Raw genomic sequence first — 23379 nt, 5'->3', positions numbered from 1 at the left:
TCCCGGGTCCTGGGGACTTGGCACCCCAGGGACCCGCTGCCCCAAGGAAACACCACAGGCTGTGGGGTTTGCATGTTTTAATGATGGTTTAGGAGAGATGTGGATAGATGCGAGCTCAGCCGAGAGCCGGGAGCTCCGGCAGTCGCCAGCCCCGCATGCACACGCTGGCGTGAGAGCAGCCGGGCACACACGAGCCCGAGCCGGACGGGCGGGCAGCTCGGCACTGCCCCGTGTGCCCCACATCCTCTCCACACCAGGCTTTCCCAAGGGCTGCCACAGCGGACACTGTCATGGAGCATGATCATGAAGGGCACAGCGATGCTCTCCTGGGAGAGAGCTGCGTGCGGGGAACAAGAAATGCTGGGAGCAGGGACATGCAAGCAGTCCTGAAGGGCACCGGTCACAGTCACCTGGGCGAAATCGGCGTTTGAGCCTTTCTTAGATTTCTCCGGCGTTCTCCGTGGACTGTGGGCAGCCACCAGATTTCAGCAGAAGCACAACATGACTGATTTGTATGGAGCAAGCCACATGGGAGTTACCTGAAACCCAGAGTCCAGTGGGACCAGACCCTGCTGGACAACGCAGCCAGAACACCTGGGCCAGAAATTCTTCATGGATGACATGAAGGGATACATCTAAGACTAGAGACATTCTGCAATATGGTAGGTGTCTTCTGGAAACCCAGCAGTATCCTGGGTGAAAGCTCAGGAAAGAGAGTAAGACCTTTTCTATTGACCTTTTAGCTGAAATAAACTAGAAAACATTTATTGTTGTATATTCCTAAAAAAAGAAACAAACGGAAGTCTCACAGGGGCTTGTGAGCATCACTTGCAAGGTGCACCCATGGCTGCAATGCCCAGCCACACACACATCCTCTACTCCACCTCATAGCTAGTATTTTGGGTAAAACTTTAGGCACTGTGCTCTCTGTCCTTTATCATTTACCTTCTGTGCTTTATTTTGGGGGGCACTTTGAGAGAAGGTGGAAAATACACATTTTCCTCCAGAGGATGTTGCTTATTCCTGAAAAATTCAGCAAACAGAGGATTCAAGTGTCCCTGAAACACTACCTCCCCCAAGCCCAGCTGGAAAGGCAGGCTATGAATAGTTGCAATGTCTGTAGTTCTGGCTCTACCACCAAGCATTATCTGAATTTCCCGTTTGAGGAGAAGGATGGGTCTAGCATCCCAGAAAATGAGCATTTCTTGGGTCACTGTGATGAGGGAAGTTTTCTGTTCCCGTCTCTCCTGGAGTTCACGAGAGCTCAGCTGTCACCTCAGGCACATCCTGGATGAGAGCGATTGCTCTGAGGTCTTCCCACTGCTGGGCAAAAAACGTGCAGTTTTTAAGCTCAGCTAAGCTAACATGAAAATATCAATGGAGATGTGGTGAGCTTTGCAAGCTGAGTAACAACCCTTAAGGGCCTACATTTAACTTCTGTGAGTTACCACCACATTTCACCCGGACTGCAGTGAAATTCTGACACCTCTGTGCTGTCGTAAGGTTAAACCCCCAACCTTCCCCCACACCCTTCTCCCTGCTTATCACCCAGCCCTTCCCATCAGGATTGCCTGCTGCATGAAGACCTCTGAAATCTCCATCATAAGCAGAGATGAGTACACCAAAATGCCAGGTTCTCCTGAGGAAGAATTCTCCTGAGAAATTCCATTGCTTGATGCACTCCCATTACACACAGGCAGCTTGTAACCTCCACAATGTCTTCTTGTTTCTTTGTTACGGGGAACAGGAACCAGTTTTTTTCCATGACCATCTTTCCCTGCCAGAGGGATGTGCTGGGCTCACACTGTAAATTCAGATACACTTCACAGAGTGGGAAACGTGACAGGGACATAGGTTATACTTGAAGTAGATGTTAGCTCTGAAATTCAGACATCTCAAGGAATTTAACCTCTCCTTCCCCCCAAAGGACTTGATTTCCCATGTGTGTGGCAAACAGGAGTCTGTCTCTTGGTCTACAAAATCTCATCCACCTTTCTCCTAGCTAGGATCAAGTTGTGGACTGTGATCAGGGCAGAAGATTGCAGTATTTGTCAAACAGAGGAGAATAAAATTGGCTGGATTAAACAGGATTTGGGTAGAAAGGTTTCAGGTTTAAGCCTCAAGTAAATCCTGAAGGTGAAATCTCATAGAAGAGCCTAAACTCACTGCAGTGCCTCAGAAGAAACTGGAATCAGGTTTCTGCTACTTGAAACAGCACAAAGGTGATTTTAGAAATCCTACAGCCTGCCAGTGAGCTTGAGGGGGTCTCTCTACCTCTTTTAAGCAGAATCCAACTGCCTCAGACTGGGACAGACACTGATTCAAATCTCAATAGGAAAAGGGATAGCTATAAATAAAGAAAATCGCCTTCCTTGCTTGGGTTAATTCACCACCTGCAGTTCAGCACCCTTCTGCCAGCCATTGCCTGGGTGTTCAGCCAACCAGCTTGGAAAATGACCTAAGGAAACTGACTTCTTGGTGTTCCTGGTTTTAGGCACCAGGAGAGCTTACTCCTTTCTATGTAACAGAGCAGGAACAAAGGAAAGGAGTCACCTATTTGGAGCCGAGCTAAGGCACTAATGATGCAGTAGGTGAGGAAAGAATAAACACAGCGGGAGGAGGAGGACAACTCCATCGTTCTCTCCACTCGATTCCCTTAAAAAACCCAATGTTATCTCTATAGAAAAGGAGGAGCTAATACAGCATTACAGTATCCCTGCTGGGGTTTCATTTTAAGGTTGTTTTGCTGTACTCCCAGAGAGATTTGTTTCAGGTATCAAAGTCACAGGAACTGCTTCTAAAGTGGATTTTGGTGAATGCAGGCAGAGTTATCTGAGCAGCTCTGGCTCATCACAGCTCTGTGAGGATGCCTGTTTTGTTGTTTTTCCCTGTGGTCTCCCATAAAATATGAAGCCTGTCTCTATCACTTTTTGGCATGTTACTGAGATAAGCCACCAAGCTGTGCTGACCCGAGGGGTGCAGTCTCTCCTGTTCACAGCAGTGGCAGTTGTGTTGTCATCACAGCTTGATGAAGATCGATGATGACTGGTTCATCTTCTGCCCAGTGTCATTGAGGGGGAAAACGCTGGAGATGGCTACATCCACAATTCCTTGGCAGAGCTCTGCATACAGCTTCCTAAGAGATGAGAGAGAGAATCAGATACCCAGAGAGGACAAACCAGCAGACCCCTAGCCAATTTTTATGTAGAAATGTGTTTTCCCAGCAAGATCTACAAGATCCTATTCCCATTACAAGGAGTTTCAGAGTGGCAAACAGGAGAGCAGTATCTCTTCCACCTCATTGTTTAAAACAACAAATACTTTCTTTTTCCATGGTGATAATTCCTAATATTGCTCCCTTTCACAAATCACCACAAACCCCATTATCTATGTTTACAGTCAGGTCAGGCTTCTGAGCAGCAGAAAGAAAGATTCAGGCCCCAGACTTGAGTCTCCACAAAATGCAAAGGGGTAGAAAACATCTCAGGGCTCCCTGTACCAGCCTTCCAGTTCTGGGAGCTGGGATTTACTGCACCAGACCCTGCTCACACAGGAATGTGCCCCAGAGGGGCTGCTCTGATGCATTCCTGGTTTGATGAAATAGTGTGCTGGGGTGCAGCTGTACACATCAGCTTTTGACCAGGCACAGGGGCTTCACAGGACCCTCAGATGTGTGGGATGTGTTTCACCATGGCACAGCTCATGCACAGCTGCATTAGGGAGAAGAGAGACAAGTGTCTGAGATGAGTTAACAACAGCTTCATTTTCTGCTGAAGGAAATGCATGTGTAATCTCCCTGAATGTGCTGGCATTTGGGACATATTTAGTACCAAAGCTGTTTCTCCCAGGATTAACAGTGTCTTTCATACCATGCCATTGGGGCTATGTAACAGTAAGATGTTTTTTCAGCTCCTGGGAATGTTATTGCTTATAGCACCCAATTTTTTTTCCCCCTATTTAAATGGGAGCTGTGTGATACAGGTGCTATAAATAAGCCTGAACAGGAGAAGTCACAAATAGCCAAAACCTACCTCAGCTGCTTACAATCTACCAAATGCCCAACAAAGCCCTTGCTCTTCCAAGAGGTACAAAACAAACAGGGCACTGCTGCAATCCAAATCCACCCAGCAACAGCCAAATTCTACCCATACAGCAAGACAAGAAGGTGCAAGGCAGTAATTGCACCACGATCCACATTGTGAACTGGGCATCCTGGACACAGAAAGCTCCCCAAGTTCTAGTGTGATAAATTCTCACATCCTCTAGTGTGAGGATTCTCAAAGCCTGACTGAAAGTTGTATATTTGTATACAAACACTGAGATAAGGTGTGCTGACTTAGCTAGGCCATGGAATAGAGTAGAGAGATTGAACTGGAAACAAGTTTCAAAGGATGGCCTTGCAAACAGACCAAATATTTTGGAGAATCAGAACTGTGAAAGATGCATTGTAGCAAGACCACGTGGGGTAAAATAATAGGGTGATTTGTGTTGCAAGTATTAGCAGCACTGTGTCACAAAAGCTAACTGGTGTTTTGAGGAGTGTTAGGCTAATTTGTCAAGCGGTTGGAACGCTTTTTGGAGAGTGCAAGAAAGCGGGGAATTACCCTAGGGATTGATAGCTCTCCTGTAAGGAAGGAGCAGTTGAGATCTCTGCACCTCGGGTTCCACCCAGAGGGAGACCGATATTATCACCTGCTGCATGACAACAGGTAGGATTTGGGGAACATGATTGGGCACAAGATGTCCAAACAGTCCAGAGATATTTGTAAGACCCTTAAGACTCTGATCAGAACTAATTCCTGTAACATTTCGAAACAAGAGTTAAAAGATTTGTTATCTTGGGTTCAAAAGCACTTTCCAACTGTGGATGACACTTCTGTATTCACCTTTTCTCTATGGGATTGGGCTGGACTCAAATTATAGAATGCTTTTACCATAAATTGAGACCATTCAGCTGCAAAGCTTTTGCCTGCTCTGACTGATATGTTTAAACAAATAATCGAGCCCTCAGCTTCCACAATCGCATCCGTGAATCCCTCCATGCTTTGGGCCGTGCCCTCCAAACCTCTCCCACCTTCGGTCCTAACCAGAGACATGGGGACCCCAAACGGGGCCGTGGCACCTCTGCCTTTCACAGATTCTAGTTTGGAGGAAGAGTTTAACCTGTCACACCCTGGCCCTGTGAATACAGAACGGGAACTGGGCTCTCTTGTCTTGGAAAATAATTCAGAACGACTTACTGATTGAGCTAAGAGAAGATGTAAAGTCCTGCAAGATAAAGACTTTAATTCATCACATGGAGAGCTCCTTGCTATTCCACTTAGGTATGGGAGAAATAATGCTAATCCCTGTTGGGAACCTCTGTCACATCATGACATTAAAGAGTTAAGAAAAGCTATTAAAGATTTCAGATTGGGCTCCCCATATTTTAATAACGTGGTGAGAAGTATATTTGATTCTTACGACCTAACACCTTCAGACTGTCTTAATGTTTCGTCTATGACTTTAACTAACTCGCAGTATATTCTATGGGGCTTAGAATGGCAGAAGCACCTTTAAAGATTGATAGAGAGCGATGCTGGAGGTCCTAATGCCCAGCTTAGGATCGGTCAATTGGCTGGACATCCCCCCAAGTGATAAGGCAGAGGATCAAGCAGAAGCTTTGCCTACGGCAGTGCTCAGAGATATTAAAAATGCAGCATGTAATGCTCTTAACTGTGCATCCTGGGAGAGCCCATAAAAATGCCTATTCTCTGATTCCACAAGCCAAAACTGAACCTTATGGTGCCTTTTCAGACCATTTTAACACAGGCGGTTCAAAGGCAGTGTCCTGATGGAGCCGCACATCCTCATTTAATTAAAAACCTTGCCTTTGCTAATGCAAATGATGAATGCAAAAAGGTCATTCTAACTTTACCAGACCAGCCACCAACAGTGCCACAAATGCTTGCTGCTTGCAAGCAACTGCTTACTCCACAGCATATCATGACCATACGAGCGAGTGCACTGGGGGAACAATCAGCAAAATCCCAAGATTCGCTGGGAAATAAACTCGAAAGAGCCACGGAGTCTCAGACAAAAATTACTGCAAAAACTCCCGCTGCTTTACAAGTGGAGCCCATTAAAGAGCCATGTTTTAACTGTGGAAAACCTGGTCATTTGAAAAAGAATTGTAATGAGGCAGTGAAAAATGCAAAATCACCTAATATTTGCCCTCGGTGCAGAAAAGGGAGGCATTATGTGAACCACTGTGGCTCCAAAGTTGACATCGATGGTAAGTAACTCTGCCGGGAAACCCAAAAAAGAGCGCGCTGCGCCACCGCGTGATGAGACAAATAATGGCAGCTCAATCACAAGAAAACACAAACCGAGTGCAATTTGTGAAATTGCCAGTCACCTCCCAAGAGACCCCGACTTACTACCCGCAGGGGCACGATGTGAACTGGCAACTTCTAAATTAACATACCTTTTAAAAGACTCTTGCCATGAATTTATACCCACAGAAGTTACTGGTACTTCACAGCAGAGATAAGACTTTAATTACAGGCAGAGACAAGAATGTAATTCTTGGACTCTCAGTTTTTTTCCAGCTGTTGTTTCAGTAAATTGTAACGAAGAGTAGATGGTTTTAGCTCTTGCTTATAGTGCTCCAGTGGTAACTCAACCAAAACCACTAATACCTATTGCTATTGCATTGCCAGTGACTATAGCTAAACAAGACCTATATTGACAGACTCTGCTTTTAACTAAGCGAGCTGTGTACTGAGAAATGCCTGGAGAGCCTTCGCCCTGTGCCTGATGTCCTTTGGGTACAACAGTGTCAGCAGTGAACAGCCACAGCTGACTTGGAGTCTAACACATTGTGGTAAAACTTTTAACACTACAGGCATGCTGGACACTGGCACAGATGTCACTGTAATTTCTCATGTGTTTTGGCCGAGCAATTGGAGTTTAGTGACACCCATGGGTGCTCTCATATGAACTGGAAGAGTCATGCTGCATCTGCAAAGTGAATTCATGACTACTGTTACAGGTCTTGAAGGGAAGACAGCGAATATCCGTCCCTTTGTGGTGCAGAGACCCATCACAGTATGGGGGAGAGACGCACTGTCTCAGTGGGGAACAAAAACAGAAGGGAGTTTTTGATGGGAGCCACGGCGGTACCTGCCACTCTAAAGCTATCACGGAAAACTGACAACCCCGTCTGGGTGAGTCAGAGGCCTCCAGCTGAGAAAAAACTAAGTGCCCTCAAAAAATTAATAAATGAACAATTACAAAAAGGTCCCATCAAGCCCACAAATAGCCCTTGGGATTCCCCAGTGTTTGTCATTCACAAGAAAACTTCTGATTCCTGGAGATCACTTCATGACTTGAGAAAGATCAATGAAGTGATAGAAGACATGGGACCCCTGCAACCTGGACTTCCTTCTCTTTCAATGACTCCAAGAGCCTGGCCTCTTGTGGTCATCAACTTAAAAGACTGCTTTTTCAACATTCCACTGCATCCTTAATTTGCCTTTTCAGTTCCAGCCATCAATAGAGGAGAACCACTACAGAGATATCATTGGTCAGTTTTGCTGCAAGGGATGAAAAATTTACCTACAATTTGTCAATATTTTGTGGCACGAGCTTTATCTCCAGCCCAACAAAAACACCCACAGTCAAGAATCTGACATTACATGGACAATTTGCTCATTGCAGCACCGATTCAAAAAGAAATAGAACAGACTCCAGACAGTGTCATCACTGAAGTTCAAAATGCTGGATTGGAAATTTCTACATCAAAAATACAAGAAATCCCACCCTGGAAATATTTAAGATGTAGGATGACAGAACAAACAATCAAGCCACAGAAAATACAGTTCCCAACCAGTGTCAAGACCTTGCAAGATTTACAAAACTTTAAGGAGAAATTAATTGGATCAGACCTGTTTTAGGAATCATTAATGATGAACTTGCCCCACTTTCTGACTTACTTAGAGGAGACTGTGACATCAGGTCTCTTAGAACTTTAACACCTGAACTCAAAAAGACCTTGAAAAGGTCACTGAAGCTTTTCAAAAGAGACAGGCACATTGTTGTGCTCCAGAAACGCCCTTTCTTCTTGCACTGTTACGAGAAAAAAATGCAACTTTATGGTCTCATTTTTCAATGGGACACTTCTGAAAAAGATCCTTATTTAATCATAGAGTGGGTTTTTCTTCCTTACAGGTTTCCAAAACCAATTTTTACAACCATGGAGATGACAGCTGTAATTATAATTAGAGCCAGAATAAGACTGCTAACTACGGCAGGCCAAGATTTCGTAATTATTTATTTACCAGTGAAAAGAGATTACCTTGATTGGGCTTTGCAAAATTCAGAAGACTTGCAAATTGCATTGTTAAATTATTCAGGTGTTTGTTCTATTCAATACCCAGGACACAAATTGTTGCAAGCAAAATTAAGTTTCAAAGAAAAATCCATGTTGAGTGAAGAGCCTTTAAGTGCTGTGACTCTCTTCACTGATGGATCAGGGAAAACACACAAACCAGTAACAGTATGGCAAAATCCAACTACCAAAAAGGACCAAAACATGGGAGTCAAATGTTCAAACAGTGGAAGGCTCTCCTCAGATTGTTGAATTGGCTGCAGTAGTTAGGGTGCTACAGCTCCTTTCAGAACCTTTTAACTGCAGATTCATCTCATGTTGCTAGTAATGTTAAAGGAATAGAAGGATCACTTTCAAGGGATGTTACAAATCATACCCTCTATCATTAGTTTTCATGAATTTATACAATTTTTGCAATACAGAACTAACCAATATTTTGTCTCTCATGTCAGGGCTCATTTCTTGCTTCCAGGATTCATGGCAGAAGGAAATGCAAGAGCAGACAAACTGACAGTGGTTGTTTCAAACACTCGGGCAAACATTTTCAAACAAGTGAAACTGAGTCATGCCTTCCTCCATCAAAATTCACAAACACTTGTGCCAAAAGGTCAAGCAAAAACCATTATTGGTGCTTGCCCTGATTGTCAACTTGTACAACCTCCTGTTTGTACAGGAATTGTCAACCCACTAGGCCTGCAAAGTCTGCAACTATGGCAGACAGATATCACCAAATACCCATCTTTTGGGAAACTTAAAAATATTCATGTGTCAGTAGACACATGAATATTTCAGTGCAATTTTTGCCTCTGTCCACACAGGAGAAACAGAGAATAATGCCTGTCAACACTTCCTACAAGCTTTTGCTTCATTAGATACAAAACCAGACAATGGCCCCGCATACACATCTCAAAATGATGAAATACATGGGAAAGCCTTTTGCCAAGGGTAGCTGAACAAAAACCTGGAGTTAGATCAAACGATGTATTGGTGCTTGTTACTTTTGCTTGCTTGCTTTTGCAGTGCAGATATGCCTGTAGATCAACCAAAAACAAATGTTTGGGTTGCTTTAGCCAAGCCAGCAGGCTCAGACACCATATGTTTGACCAATTTGGGCCCACACAAACCCTTTCTAACTGTTTGGACAGTGTACCAGTGCCAGACAGAGAGTGGCCAATACCTAACCCTGACAATTACTGGTGTGCAGTTGCCAACAAGACAAATCCTGTAACCAAGTGGTATCATTGGGCCCCTGATCTTCTTAAAGCACCCTTTGAACCTCAAGAATTGGAAATTCTTGGTTCTTTGACAATGGAATTTTGTGCTGAGTTTCAGTATCAAGGAGATCCACAATTAAATGTTACTCCCCATCATCCTTTGTACAGAAATTCAAAGTTTTGGTGTGAGTGTATCACCCCAGTGCTGCCCAAGGCTAAGACTCTCGACCTTGATGAATTCCCATGGCAACTGCCAAACGAATATTGGCTCATTTGTGGAGATAGAGCCTGGCAGGGCATTCCCTTCAAAATTAAAGGTGGCCCAAGTAGCATAAGACAGCTCACTGTGATAGCACCTAGTGTTAAAAAGGCCATCAAGAGAAAATACAGAGGAAAGAGGTCTGCCTATCATTATTAAAAAAAAAACTGTAATAGCAATTTTAAACCCTGAAGCCCTGCAAAATGAGTTACATCAGGTGTGTTTTTACCTCAGCTTGCCTCAGCTGTAGCATCAAAACAATTAGACTGATGGGGTGTTGGTTGAGCAAAGAAACCAGTGCCACTTCCTGTAATTAGTGATGACAGATGTTAATGCTGTTAGACAACCTTACAGAACAGAGCTGCCATCGATTTTCTCTTACTGGCACATGGACATGGTTGTGAAGAATTTGAAGGATTGTGTTGCATGAATTTGCCTGACCATTCACAATCCATCCACAAACAGCTTAAAAAACTGAAAGATCTGGAAAATCAAATTGAAACAGATAAATGGATCATGGTTACATGATTTGTTTGAAGGATGGAGCTTTACACCTTGGCTAAATGAACTTTGCAAAATAGGCTTATATGTATTGATTGTTATAGTAGCAATATTAGTGGTAGTGCCTTGTGTACTGCACTGTGTGCAGCAGATGATGAATAAGACCATCAGAGCAGTTTTTACTGTTCAAGAAATAGGGGGAAATGTGAGAAATGGAATTGTAGAGGATTCTCAAAGCCTGACTGAAAGCTGACATAGTCTTGTACATCTGTATGCAAACTGAGATAAGGTGTGCTGACTTAGCTAGGCCATGGAATAAAGAAGATGTGAGAGAGAGAGAGAGAGATTGAACTGGAAACAAGTTTCAAAGGATGGCCTTGCAAACAGACCAGGTATTTTGGAGAATCAGAACTGTGAGAAATGCATTGTAGCAAGACCACATGAGGTAAAATAACAGGTGATTGGTGTTACTATTATTAGCAGCATTGTGTGGCAAAAGCTAATAGAATGAAAAACATTTTTAAAGTATTGTAACCAGGAAACAGGCTGGCTTCTGATAGAATGGTGTTGAGTTTTACATCTCATCTGTTTCACCCTTCTATGAGAGTAACAGTGAAATTAAATCTTTTAAAGCACCTCTCAGTTGCCCTGTTTCTGTAGAGCTGGGATCTTCCAGCATTCTAGTCCTGAAAAAACAGCTGAACAGGCTATCTGGTAGGTTTGAGCTGCATTTTTTCTCTACTGTTAGTGATGATCTAACATAAGTTAATCAACATCTAATCTGATCAAATTCTAGTGCAGATGTACAGCCTGTTCTGTTTTGCTGGTGGTTTTTTTTTTTTTTTTTATGTGATACAGATGCTCACTGAGCAAAAATTTCTGGTCTCCTGCAGCTGTCTCAGTCATGTAATACAGCACCTCCTGCTGTGCCTACACAGAGATCTTCATGGCCAGGGCTGTTTGGCTATTCCAGCCTCCCCGTGGCTGCTGGAAGAAGCTATAATCCAATCTCTGTGATAACAAAAGGGTTAATTCACTTTTTACTGTGCCTGTGAACACTTAGCAGAGAAGCAAGGCATGCAACATCTGCTTTCCCAGCAAAGATGGCTGGAAGGTAAGAAGACATCAGGCTCAGGAATGCAGGCACAACCAAAACAAGGACTTAATCTGGGAAGGTTTTTTGGTAATGGGGAAATTATAACATGCCAGTAATGACTGTATATAAGCCAGACACTTGTAAAATCACATGGGCATATAAGGTCAGGAGTTATCCCCCATGTGAACTGAATAAATGATGCCCCTCTTAACACTAAATTGGTATTAAGGAGTCTTTATTCCTGTTTTCAGAGATTTGGTAACATCTGCAGCATCCATAGTGTTCTCTGGGGTCCTGCTGCCTGCAAATTTAGTCACTCACTTCCAGTTGCTGCCCTTAAAGCTACTCATTAAACATGTATTTATATAAAGAGCAGCCACCAGTGACTCCATAAGAGAGACTGAGAAACAATCTGACTCCCAAAACGTTTAATCTGCAAACATAACTTTGACCCAAGAGTAATAAAAATGACCCAAGTTAAATTCAAGCCCATTTGTTCAAAAACTCAGGTTAGTGCCCCGTAAAGAAACTGGGGGATACCAAACACAGAGACAAGAGTAATGAACCCAAACTGACTGGCATTTAGAGCAGTGTCCAGTGTTAGCCTGAAAAACTCCCCTGCCATTCACTTTCTTTCACCTTTTTCACCTGGAGCTGGGACATAAGCTGTGTTTTGGGTGAGGCATGGTGGCATCACAAGGGTATAACACAAACTGATTTACTCACTGGGCACATGCTGGGGCCCCGTTGACTTCTATTAGCCAGACCTTCAGCTCCTCATCCACCATGAAGTCAAAGCCAAAGAGCTGGAAGCTCTGGTAGTGAAGATGCTTCGTGCTGATTGCAGGCTCTATACACATAAGGCAGCTTCTGTGAAGGGAAAATCAGAAATTAAGGCTGCTGTGGACACGTGCCTTGCACAGTTAAGTGAGAGGGGTTACTCTGGAACTGCCCCAAATTACAAGTTCTGTCCAACACATGCCATAGTAACCAGGTCCCTGCACATGAGATCCTGTGACCATGAAAATCCATGTGGGGTTACCCACTTAGATAAATCAAAGTGATTTAACTCACTTGGAGAGCAGTGTCTCACTCACCACTGGGTCAGGCAAGCTGAAAAACATGATGTGCAATGTCACAAAGGGCTGCAGCAGGGAGCTGCCACTGGATGCTCACCTGCCTTCAAGTCCCTCAAAGACTGTCACATCTTTTTAGTGCAATTAACAGCACTGGGGTACTGGCAAAGCAAATTCCTTCATGGACTGCTTTGTCAAGACCTGGATTCTCTGCAGCACTGAGATCTCTCTCCAGGCACTTTCTATGCCCAGGAAGGAACTGGCTCTTAGGGACTGAGTAAGATGAGCTAAGCAAAAGCCAGGTGCTGCTGCTGGCTGATGGTGGGGGAAGCATCCAGAGTCTGCACACTTGAGTCCAGCTTCACTCCCCTTCTCTCACCTTTATGCCTTTTTTGATCTCAGCCTCTCCCAGCCCTGTCTTCTGACCTGCTCTCTTCCCTTTTCACTCTGTCCTTCTCCAGCCACAGCTGGCGAAACGCAGAGACGCGGACACAAACCACTGAATCAACAGAACCCACAGAGGTGCCTTTTCACTGAGCAGTGACATGGGGTTATTTATGGCCTTATCTTCAATTTATGCAATTAAGACCCTTCCCTTCTTGCTCTCTCTGCTTCCCCAGATGTATCCACACACACTCCCTGCCCCTGAAGGGTTATGCTCTCCTAGGCAGCAGGCAGCTGGCTACCTTATTATGTGTTTGATTTGCAGTAAGATGCTATTCTCAAGCGTTGTGTTCAGGGCATCCATCAGATACTGGTTGAACTCCTCGAAGAACATTTCATTCCCTTCCTCATACCGCCCGTAGTTTTTGGAATATTCCTTCTGAATGCAGTGATTGGTCAAGTGGCAGGTTTTGTCCTGGAAATTAGCACTGTTATATGGTTCGGAAGAGGTCCGCAGGACACCCTCTCTGTAGAGGTAGATATTATATTGATGATCCACGAGAACCCAGCTCCTGGGGGACAGGAGAACAAACTCTAGTCTCAGTGGCTCAGAAAGAAACAGCATGAAAAAGAAAGCTGGTATTACAAAGGCAGAAAAGGTTACCTGATGTCAAACTTGCGATGCCCTGGCTCTAAAAGTAAAGGATTCTCCAGGTATTTCTGAATCACATGCACTTGTCCCTGCTCATCAATGAAGTCCAGGAGCTCTGAAGCCTCTGAAGAAATCAGGATCCCTTCCCCTGGCACAGAAAGTTGAAGACAAAATTAGGTAGAGGATCCTTCAACCTTTGTTGGAGCTTTTTCAGGCCCCTAGTGGACCGTGGCTCATTAGCCCAAAAAGTGACATGCAAGAACCTATGGCCCAGGATCAGCCAGTGCCCAAGCAATGTCACAGTCACTCCATGGGAATGAATCTGTGCAGGGATCTCTTTCCTGCCATGCCAAAAGCCTCAGGCTCCCTAAAACCAGGCCCAATGCAAATGGGAACCAAGGGGATGTGATACAGCCTGCCCAGGACACTGTAGAGGGGTGGTCTCTGAGATGCAGGGCAGACAGGGACCTGGGCAAGCAGTGAGACAGCTGCTTGGCTTGAGGGCATTTTATTCTCTTTTACATATTTTTATCTCTTCCTACCTAGGCTTGGCAGGGTACTAGGGTGTGGTGGTGCTTGTATTTGGCACTTGACAAATTTGTTTTTGTTTTTCCCTGGTTTTCAGCAGTTTATAGAGTACAGGGGGCTTGGCACATTTTCTGTAAAGATTTTTGCCTTTCTTTTTTATTTGGGGAGAGAGGTTTGTGGGTTTTTTATCCCAGACTCAAGACTTTCTTTCCCTGTCTGGCTTCTGTGGCTGCCAGAGGCAGTCACACATGCACACTTGTGCAGTGTTGCCCTGCTCACTGAGTTAATTTAAATTATTATTCAGATCATTGCTGAATAAGGAAAAGTACTATTTTAAATTGTTCATCCATGTACTCAGAGCTCCTGCTGTGGAAGCTCTTCATTAAAAAAATGAACTGTGCCATTTAAACACTCCCACATTCTGGCTGAAGCTGTCACTGCTCATTTCTTGCAAGAGTCCAAGTAGGAAACTTCTGTTGCAGAGCACTGAAGAGAGACCATTTTCCTTCTGGGATTTCATAAAGGAATGGCATGGTGCCATGAGGGATAAGCCAGCTCAGGTAAAGTTATCAAGCACTCCTCTGGCACTATGCCCATTCTTGAGGCATTAGTTAATTTTGTGGACTAAACCTGTGACTTAATTTTGTGCTGAGTGTTTTACTGATGAAATACAGTGCAAAAAATCCCCACTCTTCAAGGGGGCATCAAAGAGGTGATGGGGGTTTGAAGTACAGGCAGGATTTGACAGGATCACCTGATGAAAAATGCTCCTAGCTGTGATTTCTGAAGGTCACTGTCAGCACAGCCCTGCAGATATTCCCACTGTTCCATCCTCTGCTCAGCCTTCCAGCCCTACCAACCTCCCATTCATCCCAGCACCCTGCACTAAAGAAAGTCTGTCATCAAAGTATCTTTCTCACCCATGCTTTATGCAGGGTGCAAGATTTTTTAGTCTTCTGATCACAACGGAGCAAGGCAGAACCTTGCACTGGCGCAACTTCAGGCTGTGAACTGGGGGAAGGAGGGAAACGACATCCCTAAGCCAGCAAAGCTGCTGCTCTGGGGAGATCAGCAGGCACCTGTTCCACACTGGACAGATGGCAAACCAAGGGGAGGGTCACTTCAACTGTGCACCCAGGCAGCAACCCAGCGAGGCAGCAAAGCAGCTTATGTGGGGCAGCTGTCAAAGGAAAAGCTCTCAAAGGAAACACCAAAACCTCCAGCCACAGTTGCAAACCCTTCAAACGTTTGAGTCAGGGCATCCTAAACCTTGAATTTTCCTCTTACTGATGGATGACCAAGCTTCTGTTAGACCTGTCCCAAGACAGGGGCTGTGCCTGAGCTGAATCTTTCTTAATAATTAGTATGAACAAGCTTTCTTCTTCATCAGAAGTACGATGTATAAAACTTCCCTCTGGAAGATTACCATGAGACTCTGCTTTCCACTTTAATTTGCAGCAGCACAGTGATGAATACAAAAGGCTACTCTGCTTTAGTGCAGAAAAGATGGGCTCACACTTGCATGAAGTATCTGAAGAGTCTGAACCTGCTCAGCCTGCAGCAGACCAGAGCAACTGCCTTCTCAAATGCCCAGATGGATTTTTTCACCAGTTTACCACACAGAAACTCATTCTTGCACTGCCGTAACAAAAGGTCTCATCTCCCCTTCATTTCTGATGAAAATAAGGTGTTTTCCAATGCTTCTTGGTGACACAGCCAAGAGAGCAGAACAGAGAGGGAAGCCAGTGTGAAGTTTTATCATGCAGCCTCCCTGCAGCCAGCGCTGGCTTTCACATTCTCTTCTTGCAAGGCTGCATCCAAAGTGACTCTGCAAATATGAGTAATATATGTGGGCTTGTTCTCTCTGAAAAGAGCAGGCCCTTCCTCAGGCTGGGCTCTGCTGCAAACATGGCAAGGTAAGTTTTTAAATGCAGCCATTCTAATAATGCACCCATGATAACACTGTAGCTGACAGAGAGCACACAGTGATCAAAGCACTGCATTTATGGCCGTGTCCAGCTACCTCACAGCTCGTTATTTCTGCAGAGTGAGTGATGGAATGTCTCTGGAACAAGGAAGGACACATTATCACTTGGGTATCTATTGATCTATTCAGATTAAATGGACAGACAGACACTGCATTGCTTGTCTTTGCTCTGATGCCCTCCCCTGAGGTTTGTGTGCAATTTCAACACACTGAGCTCGTGGCAGCTCAGCCAGTCTCTGTGGGACCATGGGCAGGCCACTGGCACCAAGCATCTGAATTTGGCTGAAAGCAGGATTTCCACCCAGGAGCAGGCAAGTTCAGCTGCACCATGGGGAGCCAGGCTCCTTGCCCTTGAAGGGTGCTGTCCTGCCTGCTGACCACCTCCCTCTAACCTGCTCTCCACGTTTCCCTCACTTGCTGGTCCCTGCAGCACCTTCCCGCAGTTTGAGGTGCATGTGTGGAGAAGTGGAGGCCCTTTCACTGCTCTGCATGTCCTGGGCAGCACGTGCACACCACATGGCCCGACAGGCATGGTGAGCAAAGCCCTTCAGAGACACAGCACAGATCAACTTGGCCCAGCCGAACCCTGTGACCCTACAGATCATGTAAAGAGTGAGGAATAATGAGAAATAGCTCCTGCTGCTGGAGAATGAACCTTTGGCACCAGCTGAGGACTTGGCGATCCACACGTTGCCTTCTTTGCCTTCCTGCCGCCTGTTGTAAGCTGCCAGGAACACTTCCCGCTCGTCTGTCCTCGAGTTGTTGATGAGATGGCGAATTCCATTCTGTGCTGGAGCCACGGGGGTCTTCAAGTTTGTTGGGTAAATCACATATGATTCAGGGAACCACGTGCAGGACTCTGATAGCTCAGGGCTTGTCTTGATTAGCCTGGGTGAAGAGAGACAGGCTGTTAATCTCCAGAGTGTCCCCACCTGCATGGGGATCATTTAATAAGGAAAAATCATCATTAACTGGGTTCTTTTGCCTGATGATGAATGGCAGCTTTCAGATAATCTGTGCTAGATCATCCTATTTTCCTTAGATCCTTGAAAATATGGTTTTCCTAAAGATATCATGGCAACCCAGCCCACAGCAAAGCACTACTCTTTGAACCAGAACCTGCATGTTTTCATTAAACATTTCATTGACACCATGGATATCATGAAACTAACAGCTGAGAAGTTTCCATGTAACTAAAGCTTGTGGTGCATTCCCTGCATCATCTCTGCACAAGGGAATTGAGGAGGTATTTTTGCTGACACGGCTCAGGGCAGGAAGGATGCTGTGATCACAACTGGAAAAAGGGAAGCCAGAGCAGTGCTTAGCCCTTGATCCCATTCCCACTGAGATCAGACCAGGTGTCCCAGCTGTGTAGGAAGACCACTGGGAACCTACAGAGAGCAAGGGCACAGTTACATGTCTCACATCTCATGGTGTCTGGGATCCCTTGGACACATTCCTCTCCAGTAATGTCTGGAGGCAGCAGCAAATTCCTGTTAGCAGAGCTCAGGCCTGTTTTATTTCAGAGTCAAGAAAAGTCAAGGGAGCTGCCTGCCTCTCCAAATGCCTGTGCTTTGCTCAAAGCCAAAAGTAGAGTTCATGAGGTGCTGACTCTTTCCATACATTTGTGCCTCTCTGTTATGATGGCAGGAAGTCAGTGGCACTTTGGGAATGTCATTTGTTGTCCTGTGGGTTCCTAAGTAGCTTGATGCATGGTTGACCCTACAGTTAAAAAGGTCAGCCAAGCTGCAGGAGATAAAACCAGGTGCTTTCAGCACTCTAAGTAACAGGCTAAAGAGAAATCCATCTGAGGAGTGCTGTAAGTGCTTGTTTTAAAATACTCTGCCACTTTCTGACAAACACCATCACCACTGCCAGGAAAGTAACTGGGAAGAGGCTCTTTGCAGAGGAAGGAGAGGCCTTGGATCAGCACATGCAGTCTGCAGGACCACATCAGTGCGAGGCAGCACAGACTGCAATGGGCAACCAAACAGCTGAAGGAGACCAAGAGCTCTGAAATAAAGATACTCTAGTGGGAGCAGAGTTTGCATAGGGATGAGGGTTATCTACAATGAAAGTTCATCCACATTTCCCCAGGAGACCCTGGCATGGCAGGTCATGCAGAAATAACTCCCAGAGCTCTTCCTGGAGATGTCTCCAAGCATTTGTTTGTCCGGCAAATCTGATTAGCTAAGGGCACATTATTGTCTCTTCTCTGTATGAAACAGAGAATAAAAGGAGAAGGTTTTAATTAAATGTCTACAAGGAAAAAGAGCAGATATGTTTGGGTTTCTTTTGCCTTTTGATTTGGCTCTAATCTGATTCAATACACTCTGTGGTTTCAAGTAGATACAGCTCAGTGGAAATGGCATTTCCCCCGAGGTTACAGAGAGCCCTTTGTGCACACCAGCAGCTCTAGAGACCAGCCCAGGAGTCTGAGGACAGCACATGCTAGGACACTCCCAGGGCAGCTGTTCTGTGAAATACCCTCCAAACAGGTTCAACACTCAACAGGGGTTAGAAGAGAAGCTTCTGCCAAGCCCATCTAACATTTCAGCGAGTTTCTTACTTCACCAGAGATGCTTTGCGGCACAGCTTGTCTGCTCCCCTGTAGTAATTCACCAGCTGCACAAGTCCAGGTTCATGGCCTAAGAAGGGGAAACAGAGGTCAGACAAACTCCTCAATGAATAAAGGCAAAACAGCTGCTTGGTGCAAAGGATCTGTGCAGTAAGGGAAAAAAATGGAGGCTGTTTCCTTGCCCTGCACTACAGAAACAGGCTGTAAACTGGTACTGGTTCCTGTGGTTTCCTTCTTTTAGTTACAAAAAAACATGCAGTTACCCACTTGTTTTTAATCTGACACATCCATTTTGCAAAGGAAAACCATTTTTTCCTAATTCACACTGGGAACTGGCAGCACTACTCAAAAGTGTTCTCCATCTGCTGGTGTAAGTTTTTAAGAACCGAGATTTCAGTTAAACACAGGTGGAGGATGCAGGGAAACACACCATGACACAAAGATCACAGCTTAGCAAAGGGCCTTTTTTCTTTGTCATGTACAGCAGGATTCCTTCTTGGGCCTGATACCACAAATCTCTGGAAAACATTGAAAGACTGGAGTCTTGCTTCTTTCTAGAAGTTTGCAACAAGATCCGTGGATCTTGTTGGATACCTGGGAGTCTCTGCTCCAACCTCTTGTTCAAATTCTGAGTATCTCTAAAGATGCTGACTTCTGTAAGTCCTCGTCTCCGTGCTTGGCTGCCAACCTGTGTCCCCTTGATTACACTGGTGGGCCCTCCTATAGTAACTCCAGGATGTTTAAGCCTTTCTTGCACTGGATGGTCCCAAACTGGCCCCAGCTGTGGCCTCAGCAGTGACAAAGAGAGTGCTAAACAGATGGGTACCTCCTTTCCAATACGGAACTCCACACCACAGCCTGTCTGCCTTCATCTTTTCACACTACAGAAACACCTGTGCTCAGCTGGAAGATCTCTGGGAAGGACCAAAATCCTAAAAAAGGATTCAGAGTTTTACTTATCCTACTTGGTGTCTGCCTGGGAAAAAAGGCCTGGAGCAAACATTACCTTAAACATCAGGCAGCTGCAAGATCTCAGAGTGAATATCTATTTTCAGCCTGAAAGTCACTTCCCTGACCTGGGTCACTTTTACTCACAAATCTTTAAATACAAGCTAGCTGAAAACCATCCTGCAGAAAAGATCTGTAACTTCAGGCACTTCAATGTGCAGCCAGCACAGCCAGGTTTTTTTCACTGAAAAGAAAACAATAAAACCCCTCAAATTTTCTTCTGTTTCCACTTTATCCTGGGGAGACACATCCTCACTGGGCTCCTGAGCATTGCTGTGGAGCATGGGCTGCAACGCAGAGTTGAGTGGCCAGCAAAGAGGGACCACAAGGCAGGAAGAGAAACTTCTGGGGCATGTTGTGAGGTCTGTAGCATGCATTTAGTGGGATTAACAAGCTGCCAAGGCACTGACTAAAGTGGCAATCCTTTCCTGGCCAGCAGGGCATAGAGCCCAGCATCCCCTCTGCAGCCTCTTCCTCCTTTCCGTCCCCTCAGCACAAACTGAGGGGATTTCTGATAGATGCAGACACAGCTTAAGGGCACAATCCCTCAGGAATTAGGTTATCAGTGAGACCTGGAGGTCCCTGCAGCTGGGAAGAAGCAGTGGTGCATGCTGAGAGTCCCCACTTCTCTGCATGATCCAGCTTAGACCCTGGGTAATGCAAATCCCCACAGTTCTCTGAATTAATGTCTGCTTCCACCGAGTAGAGCCCTTAGGAAAACAAAGCCAGCTTTGATGCAACAGTTGCTCAGGAAGACGAACCAAAGAAGATGGAGCTTTTTGGAAAATGCACCAAAATACCCACGTTATTTTTGGTCTGAATTTACTGATTTCAGGCAACCAGTTCCTTCTATAGGAGGATGGTTTAAAGGAGCCAGTGCCAAAAGCATGGCCCCTCTCCACAGGTTATAGACATGTCTTGGCTGTGAGAAATGGTTTGAGTTTTTGGGCATCCCATAGCAACACAAGCTGAAGGGCTCAGTGAAGCCCTTCCATCACCTCAGGACACTTCTGGAGGATGGAAGGGGTTAGTCAGAGATGGCCACAAGCCCACCATGGCTGGATGTGCTGTGCATAACCAGTCTCATCAAAGAACTGCACTGGTTCTGCAATGAGGCCTGATGCTTACAGGTCCCCCACACTGGGCAAGTTAAAGCTCAGGTCTGCCTGCTGCCAGCACGTGTGAGCATCCTCACTGCCTGAGCCTCTCCTGGTGTTTCCCTGCCCACAGCAGACACCCTGACAGCAGGAGGTGACCAGCTGGCATTGTCGTGTGATGGGGACTTTCCACTCAAAAATGTGGAGGAGACAAGGGAGAGGTGCTGGAACTGGTGACTTAAATTGGAAAGAGCAGTCAGAGACGGGTCTCTGCTGCAAGAAAGGGGCTGCAGAGCCATCCTGCACCAGAGCTGCTGGAGTGAAGGGGCTCTGCCTCTTCTGATGTTTCCGTAGCCAGAAGCAGTGCTGCAACATCACCCCAGAAAGAAAGAAACCAGTGCCAAGATGACAGTGCATCCCAGCTCCCTGCCACGCCCTGCAACATTGCCAGTGCCTGGCTTGGCTCTCCCTGCTTGTGGGCACTCTCCCTCCCTGCTCCTGGGCTCTGCACCATCCAGCGGGGCAGAGGGCCAGGCTGGCTGTGCCATGGGACAGCAGCGTGCATGGCAGGCAGGGGACGAGCCCGCACAGAGCAGCTCCCAGAGCCCTGCATGTTGGCAGGGTGACAGTGGGGGTCAGGGAGCAGGGGAAGAGGTGGTGGGGCAGGGGGCGTAGGGGGCCCTACACACACAGGGCCTCTGGAATTACCCACACCGTGCTCCAGGCACGGATTAGTGCCATCACCCTCACCCTGCAGAGGCGCATCCGCACCAGCTCTGGAGTGAAGGTTTGAACGTGCCTGGCTGAGACCTGTTCTGCCCCCGGTGTCAAACAGCAGGGACAGCCCCATAACACGTCAGCTCAGCAGCGCAGTGTCCCTGCCCGGCGGCAGGCAGGGGGTGACACTGGAAGCGACCCCACAAGCTGCTCGTCTGCAGCCCCCGCGGATGCCCAAGGGCACTGCTGCAGGCCAAGGCAGGCAGGCCGGGACGCTGGGGCTGCACCCACAGCGGGCGCCGGGACCCTGAGCTCTGCCACATGTCACAGGGGGGGTCTCCGGGTGACCCTGGTGTCACCCCCCCGCCCTTCCCACTGCTTCACCCCAGCACAGGCCTCAAGCTGTGCGGGGCTGTTTTGGGGGGCACCGCGGAAATCGCTCTCCGGGAGCTTGGGAAAGGGATCCCTCGAGCCCCGGCTGGCGTCAGCGGGGCCCGCAGAGGGCCTTGCCGGGGGTCGGCTGCCCAGAGACGCCGCGGTGCCTGAGCTTTGTTCGGCCGGGAGCCGCGGGGACAGCGGCAGGGCCGGGCGGGGAGCGGGGCCGGCGGGCACCGCCTCCCGAACCGCGGGGGCTCCGCCGGGCGCGGCCCGAGAGGCTGCGGAGAGCCGCGGGGCCCTGCGGCGGGGGACACCGGGGAGGGACAGGAGGGACAGGAGGGGACCAGGGAGCGGCCGGGCGCGGGGAGGACGCTTACCCAGCCTGCCGAAGGGAAGCCGGTTCCTCTCGCCCAGCATCAGGTTGAAGCGGGGGTTGTCCCTGCGGAGGCGCCGCCACTGCCCGCTGGCCAGCAGCAGCCGGCTCACCTCGGTGTACACGCTGCTGCCCTCGTCCCGCACCACGAAGGTGTACATGGCGGCGGGGCGGGGGGGAAGGGGCTCCCCGCCCTACCCCCGGCGGCTCATGGGGCCCCGCCGCAGCCCAGGCAGGGCCCTGCGCGGCCGCCGCCGCCCGGCCCGGCTCCGCATGGCCGGGGCCGCCGCCCCCGCCCAGCGCCCGAGAGCCTGCCCAGGCGGGGACTGACCCGGAACCAGAACCGCCCCCCTGATCCTGATCCTGCTCCTGATCCGACTCCTGCTCCTGCTCCTCCCCGCCCCGTTACGCCGTGCAGCCGCCGGGGGCGGGACCGTGCGGCCGCTGGGGGCCGGGCCAGCGCTCCGCCGTGTGAGCGCGGCCGGGATCGGTCACCGACCGTGTCTGTCACCGACCGGCTCTGTCACCGACCGGGATCTGTCACCGACCGGCTCTGTCACCGACCCGGGTCTGTCACCGGCCGGGTCTGTCACCGACCGGCTCTGTCACCGGCCCGGGTCTGTCACCGACCGGCTCTGTCACCGACCGGGATCTGTCACCGACCGGGTCTGTCACCGACCGGGATCTGTCACCGACCGGGATCTGTCACCGGCCCGGGTCTGTCACCGACCGGGTCTGTCACCGGCCCGGGTCTGTCACCGGCCGGGTCTGTCACCGACCGGGATCTGTCACCGACCGGGATCTGTCACCGACCGTGTCTGTCACCGACCGGCTCTGTCACCGACCGGGATCTGTCACCGGCCGGGTCTGTCACCGGCCGGGTCTGTCACCGACCGGGATCTGTCACCGGCCCGGGTCTGTCACCGACCGGGTCTGTCACCGGCCCGGGTCTGTCACCGGCCCGGGTCTGTCACCGACCGGGTCTGTCACCGGCCCGGGTCTGTCACCGGCCGGGATCTGTCACCGGCCGGTTCTGTCACCGACCGGGTCTGTCACCGACCGGGATCGGTCACCGGCCCGGGTCTGTCACCGGCCGGGATCTGTCACCGGCCGGGTCTGTCACCGACCGGCTCTGTCACCGGCCGGGTCTGTCACCGACC

The 23379-nt window shown here is 48.0% G+C and overlaps 1 protein-coding gene across 1 annotated transcript; it reads right to left on the bottom strand.

The window, feature by feature from the left end:
* Positions 1 to 62: 62 nt before the first annotated feature.
* TTL (tubulin tyrosine ligase) lies at positions 63 to 22654 on the bottom strand. Its single transcript, XM_086871786.1, has 7 exons — positions 22224 to 22654; positions 18638 to 18716; positions 16724 to 16956; positions 13566 to 13701; positions 13204 to 13473; positions 12168 to 12311; positions 63 to 3136 (listed from the first exon to the last, which is right to left on the bottom strand). Exons 1-7 carry the CDS (start codon positions 22378 to 22380, stop codon positions 3019 to 3021), a joined length of 1137 nt encoding a protein of 378 aa, XP_086727912.1. The 5' UTR covers positions 22381 to 22654; the 3' UTR covers positions 63 to 3018.
* Between the last annotated feature and the right edge of the window lie 725 nt (positions 22655 to 23379).

This window comes from Cyanistes caeruleus, chromosome 2 (genome assembly GCF_971803275.1).
Source record: "Cyanistes caeruleus chromosome 2, bCyaCae1.hap1.1, whole genome shotgun sequence".
Lineage (NCBI taxonomy): Eukaryota > Metazoa > Chordata > Aves > Passeriformes > Paridae > Cyanistes > Cyanistes caeruleus.
Note: the sequence above shows the minus strand (reverse complement) of the source record. Positions and strands in the feature narration are given on the sequence as shown.

Coding starts and splice junctions, on each gene's coding strand:
- TTL (XM_086871786.1), bottom strand. CDS start 22,380: ATGTACACCTTCGTGGTGCGGGACGAGGGCAGCAGCGTGTACACCGAG. Junction 18,717..22,223: donor GCTTCCCTTCGGCAGGCTGG/GTAAGCGTCCTC, acceptor TCCCCTTCTTAG/GCCATGAACCTGGACTTGTG. Junction 3,137..12,167: donor GGGGCCCCAGCATGTGCCCA/GTGAGTAAATCA, acceptor CTCATCTCTTAG/GAAGCTGTATGCAGAGCTCT.